We start from the raw sequence: 21,897 nt of genomic DNA on the forward strand, positions 1-21,897 counted from the left end.
AGTGTCTCGTGCATATGAAAAGTGCTCTCCGGCTAGCCCATCATGATCCTGTGCCTTTCCATTCTGTAACCTGTTTATCGCATCTAGCACCATCCGCATAGTAAAAAAGGTGCTGCTAGCCGGTCTAGCTCCCAGTGGAGGGGGGGGTGGGGGGCTGTCTTGGTGCATCATATAGCTCTCTAGCATGAGTATGCCATGCCTGAGGTGCAGTGATTGGAGTACCAGGCTGTCTCTCCTGAAACATCTTCCATGCCCTCTTGCTGTCCTTCCCCAGGAAGAGTTGGTAGATCTCCTCCTCTAGCTTAGCCAGATAGGCTCGTTTCTTCCTCCGCACAAGGCACTGAAAGATCATCCTGGCCTGTCTATGCGTGTGAGACCCAATGGCAATCTCACGCTGTAGGTGTGCTTGTGTCTCACGATACTCATCATCATACCAACTGTTCTGTGGGGCAGTGCTGCGGGGGTGGGTGGAAGGGATCATAGTGTAGGGAAACGCATATGAGGCGGATGCATGTAGAACACCTGCCAATCCTCTCGTGATCTCGTCCTGATCTCGTCCAGAGGGCTATGTGGGTCTAAAGCGAGAGAGAGAGAGAGAGAGAGAGAGAGAGAGAGAGAGAGAGAGAGAACGCAAGTAATTGCTGATTTTTGATGCTTTAACGTGAATGCAAAGGTCTTCTTTTATTCTAATAGGCTGATTTTGCCCGACTACTTCAAGTTTGTCCAAAGTTGGAAAAAATCATTTAAATTCTTTTATCCTATGGTTTTACGCTATGGGTTAAATGCAAAAATTAATGCACTTTTGGGATGCTCTAACTTGCTCGTCTGGCCTCAGAATTGAGTGCTGAAACTGCATCTAAATGCTTATGCAGTGTAGCTCACTCGGAGACTTTCCGGAACGGCATGTGACAGCTTTGAAAAGCAACGTGCAAGGTGGAACTTCCATTTGTTCCGGATGTTTGGGATTTAGGTTTGGGGCAGTTTCACAGTAGTTTCTCTTCACCATTTGATTTTACTTGTCAGACATTTTAGACCTGAGAATGAGGATTTATGTTATGCTTTGATGTCAAAACTCCTACAGGTTGCTCTGCCCACCTCCATTGAGGATGCTTTTGCACAGCTTTTGGCAGCTCTTGGTGTAGAGCAATTGCAGCATGACTAGGGCATTTTCATTCCCCATGCCTCTAGAGCTTGTTATCGTGATCATGATATTGCCTTGGTTATCCAGGGATCATCTTTCACTTGCGACGCCTCTTTGTTGGTGTGAGGTTTCTGCGGTCTCTTTTCTATGCTTTCTCGAGAGACAAGATAGCAGTGGTGTAGTGGGAGATTTGAGTCTTTTTAGAGCGAGTCTTTACAACCATTTTGGCATGCAGACCTTCATGTCTTGCTGTATCTTTGTGGTTCTCCGGCTCATGACAACCTCTCTAGAGAGGGGGTGCACAGCGCATATGGAAAGCCAACCACCATCTGGTCTAGGAAAGCTCGCCGCAGCGCATCCACATTCAAGTGGCCAAACCGAAAGTGCCACAAATCACCAATTTGAGAACCTGTCAAAGAGAAGAGTGCTGAGAGTTTGTATATACCATTCTCCACTCTGCCTTCCCTAACAACTTGGCGAGTCTCGCGGTCCCGTAGAGCAACAGAATGCTCCTCAAACTCCACCCGGAAGCCAGTCTTGCAAACCTCATGCACTGACAACAGATGAAAACCAAGTGCGGGGACGTAAAGAACATGAGAGGAATGCTTCCCCCCTCTGCCATCGGGAATGATCTCCATCCGGTCCTCATTGGGAATCGGTATGGTGGAATTGTCACCAATGAAAATGCGACCTGATTGCCGTTTCAGATCTTGAAAGAAGTCACAGGAAGGAGTCATGTGCTTGGAAGCACCACTATCAAGAATCTATTCCCGAGTATACTTGGCAGTGAAGCCAACTGCCTCCTCGCTTGAAGAAGATGAAGTATCGGTGTCGAACATCTCCAAGTGCACAAAGGCTGGAGTCTTTGCAGCTGAAGCTAAAGAATTTGCACTCTTCCCAGTCCGCTTGGGACACTTCCTCCAATAGTGGCCTTTCTCGCCACAATCATTACAGGTCCTTTCGGCCTTCATTTTCTCTTGGTTTGAATCGGGCTTCTTCTCAGAAGACTTCTCCGATGAAGACTTCCCTTTGCCCTTGTTGTTGTTGTTACGGCCTTTCAACCGTTGGCCAGTCAAGGCCTCAAAACCTCCACCCTGTGGAGGGTTCGTGAATCGCTCTTCATGGTCCAAGACCATGGGCACAAGCTCCTCCCATGTGATGGTGCTGAGCCTGCCACTGGTGATCAAAGAGGAGTAAAAAGTTGAGTACTGAGAGGGCAAGTGTGACAACAACATTATGGCCATATCCTCTAACGATATCTCTTTCCCAGCTTGGAGAACCTCCTGCTGAAGAGCTTGCAACTTGTTGATGTGCTCCCGCATCGTCGACGACTTTGTAAGATTCATCACCCGCATCTGAGCTTCCAAGGAGATACTCTTCATGGGTGATACCCTATTGTAGAGAGAAGCCAAATGCTGCCAAATCCCTCTGGCCAGCGTCATATGCTTTATGTGATTGATCACCTGTGGTGTGCAATTGAGGAAGATGAAAGAACGGACTTGGGCATTAACACGATCCTATAACTGTGCTTGTGCTTCCCGTTACTTCCGAATAGAGGGTAACTCCCCATCTTCCAACTCCGACCGTGGAACCCCAACAACAATGAAATCAGCCAAGTCATAGGACTCCAAAACAAGTTCCATCATTACCTTCCATATGCCGTAGTTGTTCCCATCCAACTGTCGGTCCACCAGGAACGTGGGGAGTCTCGGGATCATCACGTGCTTCTCAGCCATCTCAAGCAAATCTGCCATCTCAAGGGTTCACAAGGTCTTGTGAAGGGAAGGTGGGTGGGAAAATAGAAGAAGAAGAGGCTGCAAATAGAATGCAAGGTGGCTGTCCAACGGTGATGGCTGCCTTCTAAAGTTCCATACAGCCCAAACAGTCTCCAGTCAGCACCTCAATCAGCAAACCCTCGACGTCCCATTGTCTCCAAGCTTCAAGCCACTTGGGGCTCTGATACCATGTCCGAATGCACAGCGGAAATGAAGACAACTGCTGTAGAGAGCTATACACAGATGAAAGAGAGAGAGAAGCTTGTCTAACTCTGCTATATACACCAATAAAATTCCAGAATAATATATACATGGAAGAGTGTGGGGGCAAGGGGCCATTTCATATGGCCCCTGGCCTAACAGGGGTTGCATTGACAAGTTTATCAGACTTGGTGTGGGTAGTTTTTACCAACAGTAGGTGGTTGACTTTTATCTTTTGGATCCGAGGAGATTTTCTGGTGTACAAGTTTCACAAGTCTCTAGGGAGGAGATGTGCCTTGGTGGTTGTTTGCGGAATCGCTTCCATATTTTCATTTTCTTGGAGTTTTCTCCCCACCAGGATGTGAGGAGGGGGTGTTAGCGTGCTCGTCATCTTCTGTTTGGGGAGGTCACACTTTTTTATCTCGGTATGCTTTCCTCTTTTGGTGATGGACATATTCCTTTGGTTGGCGCACATGTATGCCCAGGCAACCACACCCTTTTGAGCCTTTTGTCCATGGGTGCCCCCCCTTTGCATAGTGTGGGCGCCCATCCTCACTTATCTAGAGTAGTGTGCCACCTAGCCTATTGCCCTTCACCTTTGGAGAAGTGATAGAAAGTGAGCTTGCTGGTCTTCGTATAAAAACTGTCTTTGTTCTAGACAAGATTTTTTTTTTGTGAAAATACACCTACTCTTGGGCACTGATGACGTGAGTAGGGATGTTGTAGCACCTAGTCCATGCTATGCATAATGGAGTTGATGATCTTATACTTACTGGACAATCTTTTTCGGTAAAGTTCACGCTTTTTCTATTTTTGTCTGTGCTTGTTTTGTTGTTGTTAATTAGTCATATAAAATTTGTAGCTTGTTACATGGAATGCATTTTGTCATCGTTAATCAGTCTTTCAAATTTCTAGCTTGTTTTATAGAAATCCTTGTGGTCTTTGCATTTCTTGTTGTGTCAATAAAGATATTGTTTTCTGGTTTAGTAATTCATATATCTAGTTTTGCAACTGTTGTGTTTAAATTTAATTTGACTATGTAATTGATGTATTGGTAAGTTTTTTAGTCTCTTAACAGTGGTATGTTATGGTGTTATTTCCTTATATTATTATTATTGTTAATATTTGCTGTGTGTCTTTTACATTTGTTTTTCCTATTTTTGCTTGCTTGTTTTTAGTGACTAATTTTATCTCTTCTTTGGTTTAGATTGTGCCCAGCCATGTGTAGAATCAAGAGCACTTATGATGACTTACAATGACCTGATGGATTGAACTGGTACAAATAGGTTGTGAACAACTTATGAGCACCGGCACCTGTCTTTAAGGAACCTACTGTACCTTATGGTACATGTTTAATATATATTTGCAGACTTATGTGGATTCGTGCATTCATTCACAAGCAGGTTAAGGTGTATTTTTCAATGTATTGCATTTGCTGTATAGTCATTTACACACCCATCATCCAAGACTTTTCAGGTGTTCATAGGATACATTTACCCAAAAGCTCTCAAGTCCTTCTTTGCAAGCTGTTCATGTACATGGTGTGCCGCTTTGGAATCAAGGATAAAAAGGCACTTGTATCTTTGTGAATATATGAGATTTTGGGGAGGGAACAGGGCTGCTTCTTGAGAAATGTGATTTGTCATTCACCATATAGCTGTGTTCATATTTCAATGCTTCACAATTGGCACTATTTTAGAATTCTGTGTGAACAGAGGATGTCCTTTAGAGCATCAACTTGTTTGTGAGGGATAATTTTTGAGTATTTCTTGACTAGTTATGAATTTTGGATATCAGTAAATCATTTCGACTAATCCATTTTGGATCTTGCAGTCTCGTTACTCATTGATGTTCTAAGCTGGACTTGTGATGGTTTTGCAGTTGTAGAGCGTATTTTCACCCAAGAAGGGGTAGAGGTTCTTGGATGGAGGCCCGTTCCCGTGAATCTATCAGTGGTTGGCTATTATGCAAAGATAACTTTACCTAACATCCAACAGGTTTTGGTGAAAGTTGCTAATGAAGGATCTCGTGAAGAGGTTGAAACAGAGTTGTATATATCACGAAAGCTGATTGAGAAGGCAGCAGAGTCTGAGTCCTGGGGTCAAGATTTATATATCTGTTCGCTCTCCAACTCAACGGTAGTTTACAAAGGAATGCTTAGATCAGAAGCTTTGGGAAGCTTTTACTTGGACCTACAGGATTCACTATTCACGTCACCGTTCGCCATTTATCATAGACGCTACAGTACAAATACCAATCCGAGGTGGCCTCTGGCCCAGCCGATGAGATTTCTTGGTCACAATGGGGAGATTAATACATTGCAGGTATCCACACAACGCTCCAAAGGGGCTGTAAAGGCTTTGACCTCTTTATCTGCAAGTTTGCCACATTTTTAAGGTTACGAAATCAAGCTGCTGTAGCTCTGGTTGAATTTTCAAAATCATATGTAGTTTGCCCAAAAAGGAGATTATATTTATGAAACTTGAGCATTCTAAACCATGCTGACTGTAGGGAAACTTAAATTGGATGCGATCCCGAGAATCTTCCATGAAATCTGCTGTTTGGCACGGAAGAGAAGATGAGATTCGTCCCTATGGAAATTCCAAGGCTTCAGACTCAGCAAATCTTGATGCAGTAGCGGAGGTACAGCCACATTCATTGCTTCTGTGATTGCATAAAGTTTTCAGTTTTCTGATGGTAAAGCATTGAGTAAGAAGTGCTTGAAAGTTTAGGTTTTGCTTTAGTGTTGTCTTATGTCTTCACGAGGAAGTAGGGACGAATGCATTTATCATTTTGTTGATCAGATTGATTCGGTTTTCCACAATTGATCAGCTACTCATGAGGAGTGGCAGAAGTCCTGAAGAAGCATTGATGATGCTGGTTCCAGAAGCATACAAGAAGCATCCTACTTTGATGATTAAATACCCCGAGGTACTTAATAAATTGAAATGCAGCTTATTATGGCTTGAAAATCTTAAAAAATGGCATTTGGCATGATTCTGATTTTGTTTTTGAGGTTACCCTTCTAGGTCATGCTAGTTGTTTTCTTGTTAAGTTTTTGTGAAGCTTTTTTGACTCTTGTGCTTCAGGTTGTTGACTTTTACGAATACTACAAGGGACAAATGGAGGCATGGGATGGACCTGCTCTGTTGTTGTTCAGGTGAGGTTATGAAGGCAAACTCTAACTTCCAAGGAGGCTTTGTTGCATCTGGCCAGCTTTTGGTTCCCTCTCTATAAAACATGTGTTTTTGTGTGGTACAGAACATTTTCACTTATCAGTCTTTTGAGTCCTTTTATTACTGATTAAACTGGTATTTTAGTTCCATGTAGTTATGCTGTATCTCATTCTGTTTGATGGTCTGGATGGTGCTGACGTTAGTAGTGGGAGTTTTTAATTTTTGTCTTCTTGCGACCACGTTGCTTTGCCACAGCACTTAAGGCTATTTGCCTCAGCATTGTATTGGATGCAGTTTTGTGGAGGCCTCCCCGTTTACGATTGCCTCGGCTGGTTTAGACAGATGCAAGTAGGCTCCTCTGCTTTTAGAACTTCAGAATGAAGACCACTGGGTTTCTGATTGTACAAGTATAGCAGTCCTTGTGTCATAAGTGCTTTTTCTTCATATAATTGGGGATTGGTCACTTACAGATGCTAGATCTGCGTTTCCCTAGCTTTAGACCTGGCTCTCCCTTCCACCTTTCAGAAGCTCTAGGATGATACTGTATCATGATGTTTCATTTTCATTTTCAGTATTCAGTTTCCATGATGATCATATGCCATGGACATTGTATCTACAGGTTTTGTCTCATAGGCCCATAATCCCATCGGGCCTTCTGAAGACATTAATATACCTTTCTTTCTTTCTTTCTTTCTTTCTTTCTGAGCGCACATAGGAGTGTACCTCTCTCTCTCTCTCTCTCTCTCTCTCTCTCAGCATACATGGATCTACCTGATATACATTTTCCAGTATTTTCTACTCAGTATCATCTCGGAGTCTTACAATTCTGTTTTTATAACTGTAAGACAATCAGTTTATTGTACTTTTTAGTCTCATTTAGTTGTTCTCTTTGATGAGACACCAACTTCAGATGTACTCTCAGTTTTGGTCTCATAGGCCATTATGGCCTCTTAGAGACGTTTATATATCATTTCATTTCATTTCTGTGTGTGTGTGTGTGTGTGTGTGTGTGTGTGTGTGACCATACTTTTTGTCTTGGGATCAGATCTGACATTTCAGCTCTTATTACTTTCTTTGATTTTTTTTTAAGTACCCATGATGATATATTTCATGGACATGATGTAACCTTTTGGTCTCATAGGTCATTTTGGCCCTTTGTAGATGTTAATACAACTTTCTTTCTTTCTTTCTTTCTCTCTTTTTGTTTGTCTCTATCTTTGTCTCTCCCTGTGGGACCATGGACAGTGCTATTGTGCACTCACACAGTTTGTTGACTTTGTGTTGATGGTTTATGGTTGGAGTACTGAGATTGCTGGTCATCCTTATGCAGCAATGGAAGAACTGTGGGAGCTTGTCTTGACCGTAATGGACTTCGGCCTGCCAGGTTTTGGAGAACAGCAGATGACATGCTGTATGTGGCATCTGAGGTTTGTTTCTGTTCCATAATGTTCATAAATGAGATTGGGACTGGTCACTGTGTTCGCTGTTGTTGACATTTTTCCTTAGAGAACAAGAGTGCATGGCATTTCAAAGGGCATTCAAAATAAGTGCAAGGCAGTTACATGCTTTTTGATTTGAAAGGTGGGAGTGCTAAATTTGGACGAATCGAAGGTCATATCTAAAGGGCGGCTGGGTCCAGGAATGATGATCACAGTGGATCTTGAAACAGGACAAGTAATCAATAATTTTTTTGCTGATATGTAAACAAATTCTTTTTAAAATGTGATTGATCCCTACTATAGACATAGCTTGAATGTCGATCATTAAAAACAGCTACATAATAATGCTCTACCATGTGTAGGTGTCAGAAAATACCGAGGTTAAAAAGCGCGTTGCCAATTCAAAACCTTACAAGCAGTGGGTTGCTGAAATGAGCCGACCTTTGCAACCTGTAAAGTTTCCTGCTTCTAACCTTTGGGAAAGTGACAAAGTTTTGAAGCTTCAGCAGTAAGTCCCTGAGCTTAATTTTTTATAGGATCCATTAGTTCACTCATGCATGCAGTCATGTTTTGTCATAACGTTCATGTCTTTGTGTAGAGCATTTGGGTATTCTTTGGAAGATGTGCAGCTTGTGATTGAAAGCATGGCGTCACAAGGGAAAGAACCAACTTTTTGCATGGGGGATGACATTCCTCTGGCTGCGCTATCTCAAAAACCTCATATGCTTTATGACTATTTCAAGCAACGCTTTGCTCAGGTAAGAGTTTGTGTTACATTCATGGTTGCAATCATCTTGGTTTTTGATACGTATTCACATAACAAAAATGTGTGAAATCTGGTTGCTTGCAGGTAACAAATCCTGCAATTGACCCCTTACGCGAGGGTTTAGTCATGTCGCTTGAAGTAAACCTTGGAAAGCGAGAGAACCTACTTGAAGTAGATGCAAAGAATGCAGATCAGGTGTGCCTAGAGAACTAAAATGCCCATACCTTCTCCTGCATTATGCTTGTCTTGTTAAATTCGAGTTGTAAGGTATAGATGGTTTTCTGATGTATGGTAGGTAACTTTGACAAGCCCTATTTTGAATGATGGAGAATTGGACATGCTGAAAGCTGACAAGAAACTCAAGTCATACAGGCTGCCCATCTTCTATGATGTTAGAAGGGGTGTGGAGGGATCACTAAAGAAGGCTTTGAATAGATTATGTGAAGCGGCAGATGATGCTGTTTGCGCAGGATCACAGCTACTTATCCTCAGTGATCGGCTCGATGATCTGGTTTGGGCCTTTTATTTGCTTGTAAAGCTTGTATTTTATGAGACATGCGTGCAAAAATAGCCTTACTTGTTTGGCTTTGTCTCCAAGTGCAGGAAGCGACTAGACCAGCTATACCTGTGCTTTTGGCAGTTGGTGCAGTACATCAGCATCTCATTCAAAATGGTCTACGCATGTCTGTATCTATAATTGCTGACACCGCTCAGTGTTTCAGCACACATCACTTTGCTTGTCTGATTGGTTATGGTGCCAGGTTTGTCCTTGGTTTTTAACATGCTCTTGCTTCACTTTTTGTGTAATGCACTCCTTGCACATCCTGGATACCTGTGCTACTTTACTTTGTGAATTGTTAGTCATCAAACACTCGCATCCTATGCATGTGGTATGTTTGCCTGATACTGGCTTTTACTGATGTCTGTACTTAGTGCAATATGTCCATATCTGGCCTTGGAAACATCACGACAGTGGCGTATTAGTACCAAAACAGTGAACCTGATGAAGAATGGTAAAATGCCCACAGTGACAATGGAGCAGGCTCAGCTGAATTACTGCAAGGTGTAATGTCTGGTGTTGTTGATGATGGAGTGCTAACTTTATGTTGTGGTTGGACTGATTGGGATTGTTTGAAAATGGAATGCAGGCAGTCAAGGCTGGCATTCTCAAAATTCTATCCAAAATGGGCATTTCCTTACTGTCAAGGTACATTGATTTATATGTTATATTTTGGAACCTTATTGTTTAATTGAAGGAAGTTTAATCATACATACATACTTAACCTTTTCATAAAGAAGCTTAGGTGTCATCTAACTTTTACTGTCAGTTGATTCTAGGGTTGTGATTTAACCCATTCTTGACGGACCACCTCATTGTGGAAGCTGAATGAGAATTTATATCCAGAGTTTTGTCCCAGATTCGAAACACAGTAATTTGTTGTGCATGGTTTTGACGATTGACAATGCCTGCAGTTACTGTGGAGCACAGATTTTTGAAATTTATGGGTTGGGAGAAGATGTCGTCAATACATCCTTTTGTGGAAGCGTCTCAAGAATAGGTGGCCTCACTCTTGATGAGGTAGGAGCTCTGACTGTGCAAGATGGTGTTGCCTTACTTGCATTTAAGTATCTTATATTACTTGTTCACATGAATTATATAAATCAAAACACACACGCACACACCCACCCACACACACACACACACACACATGTTAGCCCTAGGTGCATAAAGGCACACGTGTACTACCACATGTGAATACCCTCTTAGAGTGAAAATAAAGCTAGTCAATTCCTTCTATAAAGTATCATACTTTTGGGTGTATTTTTAGAAAAGAAAAAGTGACTTAAAAGCCTATATATATGTATTCTTTGCTCAGAATAGATTTGCCTTCTCGAGTTCTTTATGGCGTGTATGTTTTTGAGAGAAGAAGAGAGCCTCGTGCTAACACACACACACACACACACACACACACACACACACACACACACACACGTATTCTTTTTCACATCCTGCAGTTTGGCACTTGTGGGATTTGAGCCCACAGCCTTGGGGACATGCAAATTTGCTTAACCAACAAGCTCGACGACTGCGGATCACACACACACACACACACACACACACACACATATTTTTTTTTGGGTGAAATCACTGTTTTGTTTATTTATTAAATGTACAAAGGAGTGTGTCTCACTGCAAGACACACACTACTCAGAAATAGTGATAAAACACCTCTAACTGATTGTAAGGAAGCTCTCCAAGACCATGGCAATCTTGAAGAGATAGAAGAAGAGATCTCTTGAAGTAAGTGAAGCAAGAGAAATCAGCAGTAGGAAAGATAAGATGATTCCGGGCCGTGTAGATGGTCACACAGAGCCTCCACAGAGCCCAGAATCTCATCCAAGTAGGAAAGGGTGTATAATCTGGTAATGGTGGTGAAACTATGAAAAACAGCCAGAAGTCTCGACCGAATCTTCGACCTAGAAATCTGATGCGTAAACATGTCGAGACATTGTCGTGGAACTGACGAGCGGAGGGGCAAAACCATAGCATGTGGGGGACTGTTTCTTGTGAGCATCTTCTACAATCTGGTGATGCAATGTGCCTACGGGCTAAGAAAACCCCAACTAGCAATGCTCCCACCACACATCTCCATAGAAAGACCTTTTGCTTAAGAGAGATTACTTTTCCAAAAACGTGAGAGCACATCACGCCACCACCTTTGAGGCTTGTTTAGATGTTATAAGCGATTGCCATGTTGCTGAATCCAGGCAGGGGGGGGGGGGGTGTAACAAGTGATATGCTTTCGCAGCAGAAAGCAAAGGTATACGAAAAGGGTGGAGTTGAGGCCTCCCTGGAACAAATGACCAATCATCTAGTCTCTCTTGGCTTTCAAGCGGAGGCACAGGCTGTAATGGAGCAAGCAATTCCACTAGTGTATTCCAAATCTGTATATGATGCATACCCAATCCAAGTCGTTGCCTCGCTTCAAGGAAGGAAAGTAGCATGCCATGCATGTCAACCACATCATCTATGCTGTGCAATCCATGTGCATGAAGGAAATAAGATCTGCGAGACTCTAAAGCGGCCAAAGGCTCTTGAAACACATTGCTCCAATGAATGTTTTCGAGGCGCAAGGAATTACTGATTGATTTCTGCCACCCATTCCAATGTAGGTATTCTAGAATAACGTGCCAATCTTGAATCAACCTGGTGACATATGGGCAACTTGGGATTCGTCTTCTAAACTTTCCAAAAACAATCTCTTTATAAGAAATAGACCAATGACCAAAAGCTTTGGTTTGCATGATTGTCACCAAGTGAGAAAGCATGATGGCCCAAGGTTGTCATTGACGTAACAATTCCAATATAAGGGTGTTTTTTCAAGCAATGAGATGCAGATGAATATCAAGTATGTTGAGTCCACCATGCATCTTTGGAGTGCAAACCAATTCCTTTTTGAGAAGACGAAGAGATTTTCGATCCGTACTTGTGTGCCAAAGACAATTCAACACCTTTGACATAAGCACATCCAAATCTGATTTTGTCCAAGGCAATAATGGCAAGTGAAACTGAACATATGCAATGAGAATGTATTGTACAATTCTTAGATGCACATGCAAGGGCCACGTAGATAGCTTCCAGTAGTTGAGTTACTATTTGAGTTTCTGGAGCACCCATTGCCTTTCTTGCTTAAGGGAAACATGCCAACCAATAGGATATCCCAAGTGTCTTACAATTTCTGTGGGTGGGAAAATCTGTCGTGGCCATAGAACACTATGCCAGTCACAATAGTTTAGGGGCAAGAGCTTGGATCTCTAAAAAGTCACAAATAGGCCAGCAGTCAATCCATATAGATGCAAGGCATCCATGATATTTTGAAGATCTGTTGGCGTGTTTTTGGGGAAGGAGTCATCGGCATATGCCTGACTAACAAAGTCTTTTCGTCCAAGTATGGTGATGCCATGTAAGTTGCCATTCTCTACCATCTTATCTCTGTATAATAGCATGGGTGCGTTGCAATAGCATAAAGAAGAGCACTAAGTGGAAAGCCAAAGTACGACCCATCTTCTAGGGCATAGATAGACCATTCTCCATGATGCACTGTGCTTGGCCAACCTCATAAAGCCAGTAGATGACATTCTTCATTTTATTGCCAAACCCCATCCTTTCCATGACCAAGGCTACAAAATCCCAATGGATTGTATCAAAAGCCTTTTCAATATCAATTTGTATGACAAGCACATCTTGGTTTGTATATTTAGTATACTCAATACCCACATAAGCATTTGCAATGTTATCCATGATTTGTTGGCGTGGCACAAAGCCATATTGCCTCAGGTGCAAACCATCAAAAAAGAACGTCTTTGATGCGGTTGACAATCATTTTGGCTACCAATTTGTAAATCACAGGCATGAGTGTGATCGGGCGCCAATCTGATAAGCGGTCACATAACTGCTTCTTAGGCAGCATACGTAGTAGGCCTTCCTTCCAACATGAAGGGAGACGGCCAGTAACCCAAGACCGATTGATCATAAATAATAGTTGATTTTTTAAGAGATCCCAATAAGCCACAAAGAATTCCATATTGAGACCATCCCAACCTCGGGATTTCCATTTACGGAGAGAACGCAGTGCAAAATTCAATTCCTCCATGGTAAAAGAAGACTCTATTTGTTGTGCCTGGCAAGTAGTCATAATCGGATTAACAAGATCAAGCATGGCAATCCGAGTGTCCGTGACTTGCTGATTTGGTGAACCGGGCGTAACAAAGAGGCTCTGAAAGTGACTATGGACTTCTTTTTGTAGCTTAAGAGTCTTGAGTCCAATGATCATTAGATTTCTTCAGCCTATGAAGAGAATGCGTTCTTCAGCCTATGGAGAGAATGCGTTCTTCATGAAGTGTAAAGGCTTTTGAAAAAGGCCTTGGAAGAGCAACCTTTATCCATCATAGACTTTTGTCTAGCTCTAACTTACCATTTAAGCAATTTCCTTTGATCATTCCTCTAAATAAAAAATTGAGCTCTTGTCAACACATCAATCTCATGAGGAGCAAGCCCTCGAGGATGACTCGCTATTGATAAAACTTGCAGGGTGTGCTTTGCATCAGCCAATAATTGTCTTTGTACACTTATAAAATGATGTCCATATTCTTGCATGATATACTGCATGCGGGTGACAAAAAGTCACCATGCCATATCAATGTCTACCATAGCATGCATTTGTAATGGCTCAAGCGTTGCAACAACCATACAACTGAAATCATCATGCGAAAGATAAGCATTATTCACCAGCAAGAGTCTTTTGCATGGCAGTAGCCGAGCATTAACATTCAATCCAAAATACATATTCATACACAATGGATAGTGATTTGATAGATGGAGGGAGAAATCAATGGACATGTTACAGGTGAAAGCATCAAATTGAGTGGCATTAAGCATATACCATCGGTCTAGTCTAGCCCAGTAATCCAATGCATTATGCTTATATGTAAAGCCAGGAGCCCGAGGCGTTAGGTACTTCCACAAGTCAGTGGCATTCATGAAGGCCATTGCATTTGCCCAATCACATCTTTCAGTAGCAATCATGTGCATATGGTGAGAAGTGGTATCACGAAAGGCCGGAGAATTATTGAAGTCCCCACACAAAAAGGCATTTGCAATCCACGGATAAGCGGCCAGTGACCTCCACATGATTGCCCGTTCCATAGAGTTTTGCGAGGCATATAAGGATGCAAATTCATAACTCTAACCATTTAGGATACATTGTATGACCAACCATCTAGCAACGGGATCATTGAAGGCCATAATTGGCTGAAGCTCATGTCTCAATAGCATAACAACACTTGAAAACAAACCTTGTCCAGCATAGAATATATGTTAGCTTGCAAAGAAACGTTGTCTACGAGCAAAAGCATTCTGGTTGTGCTCTTGAAGACAAACGATATGCGGTTTGGTTTTATTCACATAGTCCCAAAGAAGCCTCCTTTTATTGGCGTCACAGAGGCCACACACATTATAGGAAACACACTTGATTGGTTTATACATATTTACAGCAGAGATGTTGATGAAAACAAGCGTGAAAATCAGGTGACCATCTAAACATCTACCAATCCATCTTCATGAGGGCAGGACGATTCTGCTAGGGCATCATTTTGCATTCATTTAGAGAAAACCAATTGGCAAGAGCATCAACATCATCATCAATACCATCATACATGTGAATTGATTGCCCATGCAATACAACTGTCCACATTTTGCCTACACAAGCAACTCCTCTAACCACATCTGGGAAAGAGGCAGAAGTGTCTAACCCATTTTTAGAAGCATTTTCAGTCCAATTCCTTTGGACTACGGGTCGAGGATTAAAGACTTTTCTAGGTGTTTGCTAGGCATTCAATCCCTGAGCTTCCTTATCTTTATCCTTGGACACGGATGGTGCATTATTCACCTTGGCTTTGCCCTTGTCCTGACCATTGACAGGTTGCACTTTAGAGGGCTTCACCACTTTTGGTGGTTGAACATTGTTGATATTAGCAACAGTAGGCTTTTCTGAAGGAGATACAACATTGACCGATGCTGGAAACAGTACTGTAGGACATTCATATTGCATATGACGAAATTTCCCACAAGAGAAACAAGAATGAGCAAACCTCCCCCATTTGAGAGTAAAATGAGCATGTTGTGGAACCATGCCATTCATGTCAACATTGATGGTGACACTTGGTGGCGTTGGCACATCAGTGTTCCATAGAAGTAGAAACGATGTGCATTTCCTGAAGCTCTTGGTGGACAAACCACCTTCCCCAAGTTCTGAGCAACATAAGGCAGAGTCGGTTCACAGTAAAGCGGGATGTTGGGCACCTCCACCCATACAAGACATCTATGGCGAATAAGATGTTGGTAGTCCTTTGTAGGTGACCATGGGTACACATGCACCAATCCGCCACCAAAGAAGAGAGGAGATTTTTTAAAAGCATTTGCTTGTACTGTGGTTCAGTGAAGATGACCTCATAATGAACTATGTAGCATCCATAGACATAATTACCTTGTAACATAGCTTTGAGCCACGAACCAACATCGGGTGCAGCTGGCATACGACTCGGGAAGAACAAGACAACCGCCTTCTCAGCCAAATCTAGAACTGGAGTGATCAAAGCCTCACCGGGAATATTGACTGTGAAAGATGGTAGCGAATTGTTTGCCCATGCACGCTTAATCTATGAGAAACCTTCGTGTAAAGTGTTTGCAAAATGCTGCACAGCTGAATCATCATAGGAATGATTTCTAAGATCTGAGGTCGAGACACCTGAAGCTTTCATCTTCTTAGATCTACCATAAACATGGAGAACTTCAGAGGAACCACCAAGAAGCTTCTGCGCATAGGATTCCATTCTAAGCTTCACCGTACACAGACCCTCTCACACATACACACACACACACACACACACACTTAGAAAGGATGTACAGAGAAAAGAAACGAAAGGAAGAAGAAGACCGGATATGCTGCAGATCATAGGGGTTGCAGGATAGAGGACGCAGGCACACAATAGGTCACACATCAAACATACAAGTCGCAGCTCGACAGGTTGTGGGTAGCAAGGCATAGGCGTGCATGTCGCATAGGCGCATACAGGTGCACAGGCGAAGGTCGCACAGATAGCAGCTCGCACAGGCGCACACAGGCGAAGGTCGCACAGGCACACAAGTCTCGCAAAAAACACACACACTCTTTTTTTTTTTTTGTAAAACCAGTTGAAATTGCATTATATCATAAATGTACAAGAGGGTTTGACATCAAGAGGATGTCTAAACCCTAGAAATTAAAAAACAGTAGTAAAAAAGTTCTATCGAAGATCAGGGCAGTGCTCAAGAAAAGAGCCTATGTCCTATCCATCAGAAACAGTAAAAGAAAAGCTGAACACAAGAAACATCCAAATCTTCCTCATGTACGGCATCATATAAGGACTGCCGCAATGAGGCTCGGAAGAACTCATAAGGGTGCTGAAGGGGTGAATTCAAATATGCATGATTTCACTGTAGCCAGAGGGTCCATAAGGCCCAGTATCTGATCCAATGGAAGAAAAGAGAATACTGTGACAAAGAAGCTGATAACATGCCAAACATCCAGAAAAACCTGTAGAACCTGTGTGCAGGAAATCTGAGAGAGAAAAAATAGGAGATCTTGTCCAGAAGGTCTCTGGAATATGAACAAGACCACAATAAATGCGGAATACTCTTAGTAGTATGATGACATCTGCAGCAGACCGCTAAGCCCGCCCAGGGTGGGGGGGGGGTGCGCTCTAACTCTCAAGAGTCACGACTTCTTTATTGGAAGTTTGTTATATTCATACATGACTTCTTTACATAGAGCTTTATTGAAAAAACCACTTTAAAATAGTGCTATGCCCCTCAGATGTGAACATGCCAAAACAAAAGTACTCCTTCCAAATAGGAGAGGCAATCCTTCTTTGAGCCAATTTCACTCCCACTGGAAAAATACCGACAATGCATCTCCAAAGAAAGAGTCTCTGCTTCAATGGCATTTTCAACTTCCATATCAATGTCAGTTTTCCTTTCCACCAAGCTAAAGACTTATCTAGATGCCAAAGAGAATTAGCATGATGAGCAATCCATGGAGGAGGTAATATCAATCGATAAGCCTGTATAGAAGTCAATAGATGCAAAGGCTGAGAGGATAATCTTGAATTTGAAGACTGAAGATGCCAATCTTGAAGCTTGTCTCTTACATCCAATGTTGGAATCGGAATGAAAGGGTGTAAGAGATCTACAATAGCTTTCCATATAGATCTATGATGCATCCCAAGATTGTATTGTTGACATGCTGCCGGAAAAGAAAGAATTTGCCCTCGAGTATCTACCACGTCGTCAATGAACCGGATGCCCAACTTCATAAGATTGTAAGCTCTGATTGGTTGTTGTACAACAAGGGGAGAGTAAAAAACAGCACTCCAATGTAGGCTTTCCATTCAAAGCGAGGAAGCTATAGAATCAGGATGGGGAGACCATTTGATGCGAGAGAGCACTTTCTTTCAATCCTGAATCAAGGAAGTAGAAAATGGACAACCAGGGATTTTACCTTGAAATTTGCCAAGCACTACTTCCGATGGATCAACTAACCAACGACCATAAGCATTTGTGCGCATTTGACCACACAAAATTGCCAACATGATAGACCAAGGCTGCTCTTGTTGAAAAAAGGTTTTGAGCATAGTGATCTTTCTTGCCAGCACATGAAATTTGATGTTTATAATATTCAAACCACCATACATTCTTGGTGAGCAAAGCAGGTCCATTTTGAGCAACCTTAAAGCTTTTTTATGAAGCTTAGTTTTCCAAAAAATCTCCATGGCTTGAGACATAAAAGAAGAAAGATCTCGAGATGACCAATGCAAGAGAGGAAGGTAGAACTGGACATAAGCCAGAATAATGGACTGAACAATTCAAAGCCGTACGTGCAATGGCCAAGTGGAGATCTTCCAATATTCTAATTTGTCCTGAATTTTGTTTAGCACCCAAGATATTTGTTGCTTATTTCTGATTTTCCAGCCAATGGGATAACCCAAATGTCTTACTATGCTTTCCGGATAAATAATCTGCCCGGGCCACAGGATAGCATGCCAGTCACAATGCTTGAGAGGTAAGAGTTTTGATTTCTGAAAATTAATTTTTAGACGAGCTGCCAACCCAAAATCTGAAAGAGTATCCATCAATAGGCGAAGCTCCAGAGGACTGTTCTTTGGCATGAAGAATGAATCATCTGCATAAGCCTGTGCAATGAAAGGCCGTGAACCAGAAATCTGAAGCCCCTCTAACTGTCTAGTATCAACCAGATGATCCATATAAAGAAGCAAAGGATGTGAAGCAATAGCATAGAACAAAGCACTGAGAGGGCATCCCTGTCGAACTGATCGTTCTAGAGTCCAAGACTCAGACAAATGTTTCCCTATAAAGCATTGAGCAGTGGAATCTGAGTAAAGCCAATATATGACATTAACTAGCTTTGGTCCAAAACCAAGTTTAGACATGATTTGAGAAACATAATCCCACTGTACCGTATCAAATGCCTTTGCCACATCCACCTGCATGACCAAGACATCTTGAGCAGAATATTTTGCATATTCCATTGCAATGAGAGTATTGGAGATATTATCATGTATATGCCTTCTTGGAACAAAACCATATTGCCTGGGATGAAGTCCATCATGAAGGATATCCTTTATCCGATGTACCAACATTTTAGCAATAAGTTTATATATAACAGGCATCAAAGTGATAGGCCTCCAGTCATCCATTGTCTCACACAGAGGTTTTTTGGGGAGAAGCTTAACCAGACCATGCTTCCAAGCTAAGGGAAGATGTTGATGCTGCCAGGCTACATTGATGAGCTTTAAGATTGGACCCTTCAATTCAGCCCAGAAGGCTACAAAAAATTCAATCGTCAAACCATTCCAGCCTGGGGATTTATGTTTACCCAAATGCTTAAGGGCTTCATCCAATTCAGTATCTGAAAAGGACATTTCCAGCATTGAAGCTTTTTGCAATGAAACAATAGGAGAAACAAGCTCAATAAATCTGCTCGGAGCCAATGCAGCCTGAGGTGTAGAAGAAGATGGTAGAGAAAAAAGAAGCTGAAAATGATCCAGACATTGTTTTTCTAGCTGCGATAAAGTCTGGGTCCGAAGACCATCGGGTTTCCTGACTCTGATGATGGATTGACTTTGTCTGTACGTGTGTAAATTTCGAAAGAAAGATTTCGAGGAAGCAGTGAAAAAAGAAGCCAATTGGCCATCGTCGATCTGATGCAGATGGACACTGTCCAACAAAGATTGATGCAAGGATTGACGAAAGTAGTGATAGGGTGCAAATAAAACACACACACACACACACTTTTTTAGTAATCCTTATATTACCAGTGGGAAACCTCATTGTGAGGTGAAAACCCACAAACAAAACATCATGATACAACTGAGGCCCCTATATAGGGGTCAGGGATGTGACTGCCTAGAAGAAGTCCAAGAAGGCCATGTATTGCTGGTCATCTATTTGCAAGTTTCGGTAGTCATGTCGAGACTGTCTCAACAAGCGTCGGAAGTAGGCGTATTGATCAAGAGGAATGTGTCCATAATGCATTTGATTTCTATTTTGTCATGCACCAAATGTGGCGGACTGCAAAGTGCTGCACATGGTTGCTAACATCTGTGCCCATGGCTTGTTTTGAGCAGCAAAATCAGCGAGCAGAGTGGCTTTCTTCGCAATAACATGAGTACGAAGGTCAAGAATGTTGACGCTCCCATGATTTCTTGGCATACATAGCTTGTCCTTCCGTAGCAATATGACGCCTTCACTATTGTGCTTAGTTTTCCAAAGTATCTCTAGTATAGCAGACATGTACTCATCCAAGTGCTTCTTTGGCCAAGCAAGTAGTGGCAAGAAGAATTGTATGTATGCAATGAGAATGGACTACACAATACGGAGTCTAACATGTAAAGGCCATGTGGCCAACTTCTAGTACTACAATTTAGCATTTCCTCTTTGTAGAACCCAATCAGCCTGGAGTTTGAACGGCATGTGCCCATGTGTGTATTGGTTACACACACACTTTTTTTTTTGTGAAACCACTGTTTATATTAAATAGTAAACTGTACAGTCATAGTCACCCGAAGCGGGTGGAACTATGAGAATGAACTAAAAAAACTGGGAAAATTCTTCAAACTGTTGGAGAGAAAGCTCGCCAAGATCATAGCAATCTCGAAGAGACCGGATAGGCCAGCATGAAAATAGGGGAAGGGATGAACAACATCAACAGAAAAGTGCAGATGATTTCTGGTGGAATAGATGGTCCAGAGAGCCCAGAAGTGCATCCATGTGAAGAAATCATCATACCTCGGTAGGGCTGGGGACGATCTTCCAAAAATTCCAAAAAGTCGCCCAAAGCACTGTTGAGTGAATTGCAGGAATGCAAGAAACTCCACAATAAGTGAGGTACGGTCTCGGGCATAAGGCGGCAACACCGACATGAAGTTGGAGCAATACGCCTCTGAGCCAGTAGAGTGCCAACCGGTAGCGCGCCCGTAATGCATCGCCAAAAAAAAAAACCCGCTGCTTAAGTGGCAACTTTGACTTCCACACCTTTTTTAAAGTCAATTTCCACTAGGGCAAAGGCTTATCCAAGTGCCACAGCTTGTTCCCATGTTCCACTATCCAAGGCTGAGGAATAAGCAAAAGGTAGGCCTTGGAAGTAGTGAGGAGATGGAATGGGAATGAGGCATAACCCTGCTGCTGCCAATCAAAATGCCAATCCTATAATGAATCCTCCTCCTCAAGTGGGGGTATTGGCTGAAATGGAGCCAGAAGTTCAGCTATGGCACGCCATATCGGTGTATGATGCATGCCCAGATGCCATTGCCTGGTGGCCCTAGGGAAAGAAAGAACCATACCATGCTCATCAACCACATCTTGTACCATACGTATTCCCAACGTCGATAAATGATAAGCCTTTCTTGGGTGATCTAGTGCTAAAGGCCGAGGAAAGGCTCGACTCCAATGAATGCTTTGAGATCGGAGTGAGTTCCCTGTATGTGGAGGTCTACCTGACCAATGGATGAAACATAAGATCTGCTGCCAAGCTGTAATCAAAGAAGTGGCATAAGGGCAACCTGGTATGCGCCCAGTAAGATGACCAAAAATGACATCCGAGTGATCCAAAACGTAGTGACCATAAGCATCTACTTTCATGTGTGCACACATGGCTGCTAACATCTTTGTCCAGGGCTGCGTTTGATGGACAAAGTCAATAAGCAATGTGGCCTTACGTGCTAGCATGTGATAGTGAATGTCGAGAATGTTTAGGCCCCCATGCATTTTTGGCGAGCACAGATAAGCATGTTTGAGCAGATGAATCCCTTTGCGATCCGATTGTGTTTGCTAGAGACAGGCAATGGCACTAGATGAAGCCCTTTGCGATCCGATTGTGTTTGCCAGAGACAGGCAATGGCACGAGACATAAACGTATCAATCTGCTTACTAGTCCAGGGTAACAAAGGAAGGTGAAACTGAATGTATGCCATGATGATTCGCAAGCGGACATGCAAAGGCCAAGTGGATAGCTTCCAGTAATCAATTTTGCACTCCAATTGAGTTAGCGCCCATACCATCTCATCTTTCAAAGAAACATCCCAGTCAATCACCTAAATTCTCACCAAGTTACTTCTTTGGGAGCAATTTCAGTAAGCCTTCCTTCCAAGAATGGGCAACATGTCGTCACGCCAAGTTCCAACATTGATTAATCATGCATAGCAATGGAAGCTTCAATTCCGGCCAAAATGTGTGAAAGAATTCACCCGTCAAACCATCCCACCCAGGAGATTTCCATTTGCC

At 42.5% G+C, this 21,897-nt stretch overlaps 1 protein-coding gene across 2 annotated transcripts in view; it reads left to right on the forward strand.

Moving 5' to 3' along the window:
- LOC147641020 (ferredoxin-dependent glutamate synthase, chloroplastic-like) overlaps positions 1–21,897 on the forward strand; it is an 88,047-nt gene that overhangs the window by 43,231 nt on the left and 22,919 nt on the right. The window contains exons 3-16 of one of the 2 annotated variants that reach the window (XM_086817370.1): positions 4,999–5,441; positions 5,629–5,760; positions 5,950–6,048; positions 6,207–6,277; positions 7,624–7,720; positions 7,875–7,967; positions 8,095–8,240; positions 8,331–8,490; positions 8,583–8,693; positions 8,794–9,009; positions 9,102–9,259; positions 9,432–9,561; positions 9,647–9,705; positions 9,972–10,077. In XM_086817370.1, coding sequence (XP_086673496.1) covers positions 4,999–5,441; positions 5,629–5,760; positions 5,950–6,048; positions 6,207–6,277; positions 7,624–7,720; positions 7,875–7,967; positions 8,095–8,240; positions 8,331–8,490; positions 8,583–8,693; positions 8,794–9,009; positions 9,102–9,259; positions 9,432–9,561; positions 9,647–9,705; positions 9,972–10,077 — 2,021 coding nt within the window. Of the gene's footprint in view, positions 1–4,998; positions 5,442–5,628; positions 5,761–5,921; positions 6,049–6,206; positions 6,278–7,623; positions 7,721–7,874; positions 7,968–8,094; positions 8,241–8,330; positions 8,491–8,582; positions 8,694–8,793; positions 9,010–9,101; positions 9,260–9,431; positions 9,562–9,646; positions 9,706–9,971; positions 10,078–21,897 lie in introns of those variants that run through there. The other variant, XM_086817378.1, reaches the window with a different exon arrangement.

This window comes from Cibotium barometz, chromosome 2 (genome assembly GCF_041138505.1).
Source record: "Cibotium barometz isolate CiBa-2024 chromosome 2, ASM4113850v1, whole genome shotgun sequence".
Taxonomy (NCBI): domain Eukaryota; kingdom Viridiplantae; phylum Streptophyta; class Polypodiopsida; order Cyatheales; family Cibotiaceae; genus Cibotium; species Cibotium barometz.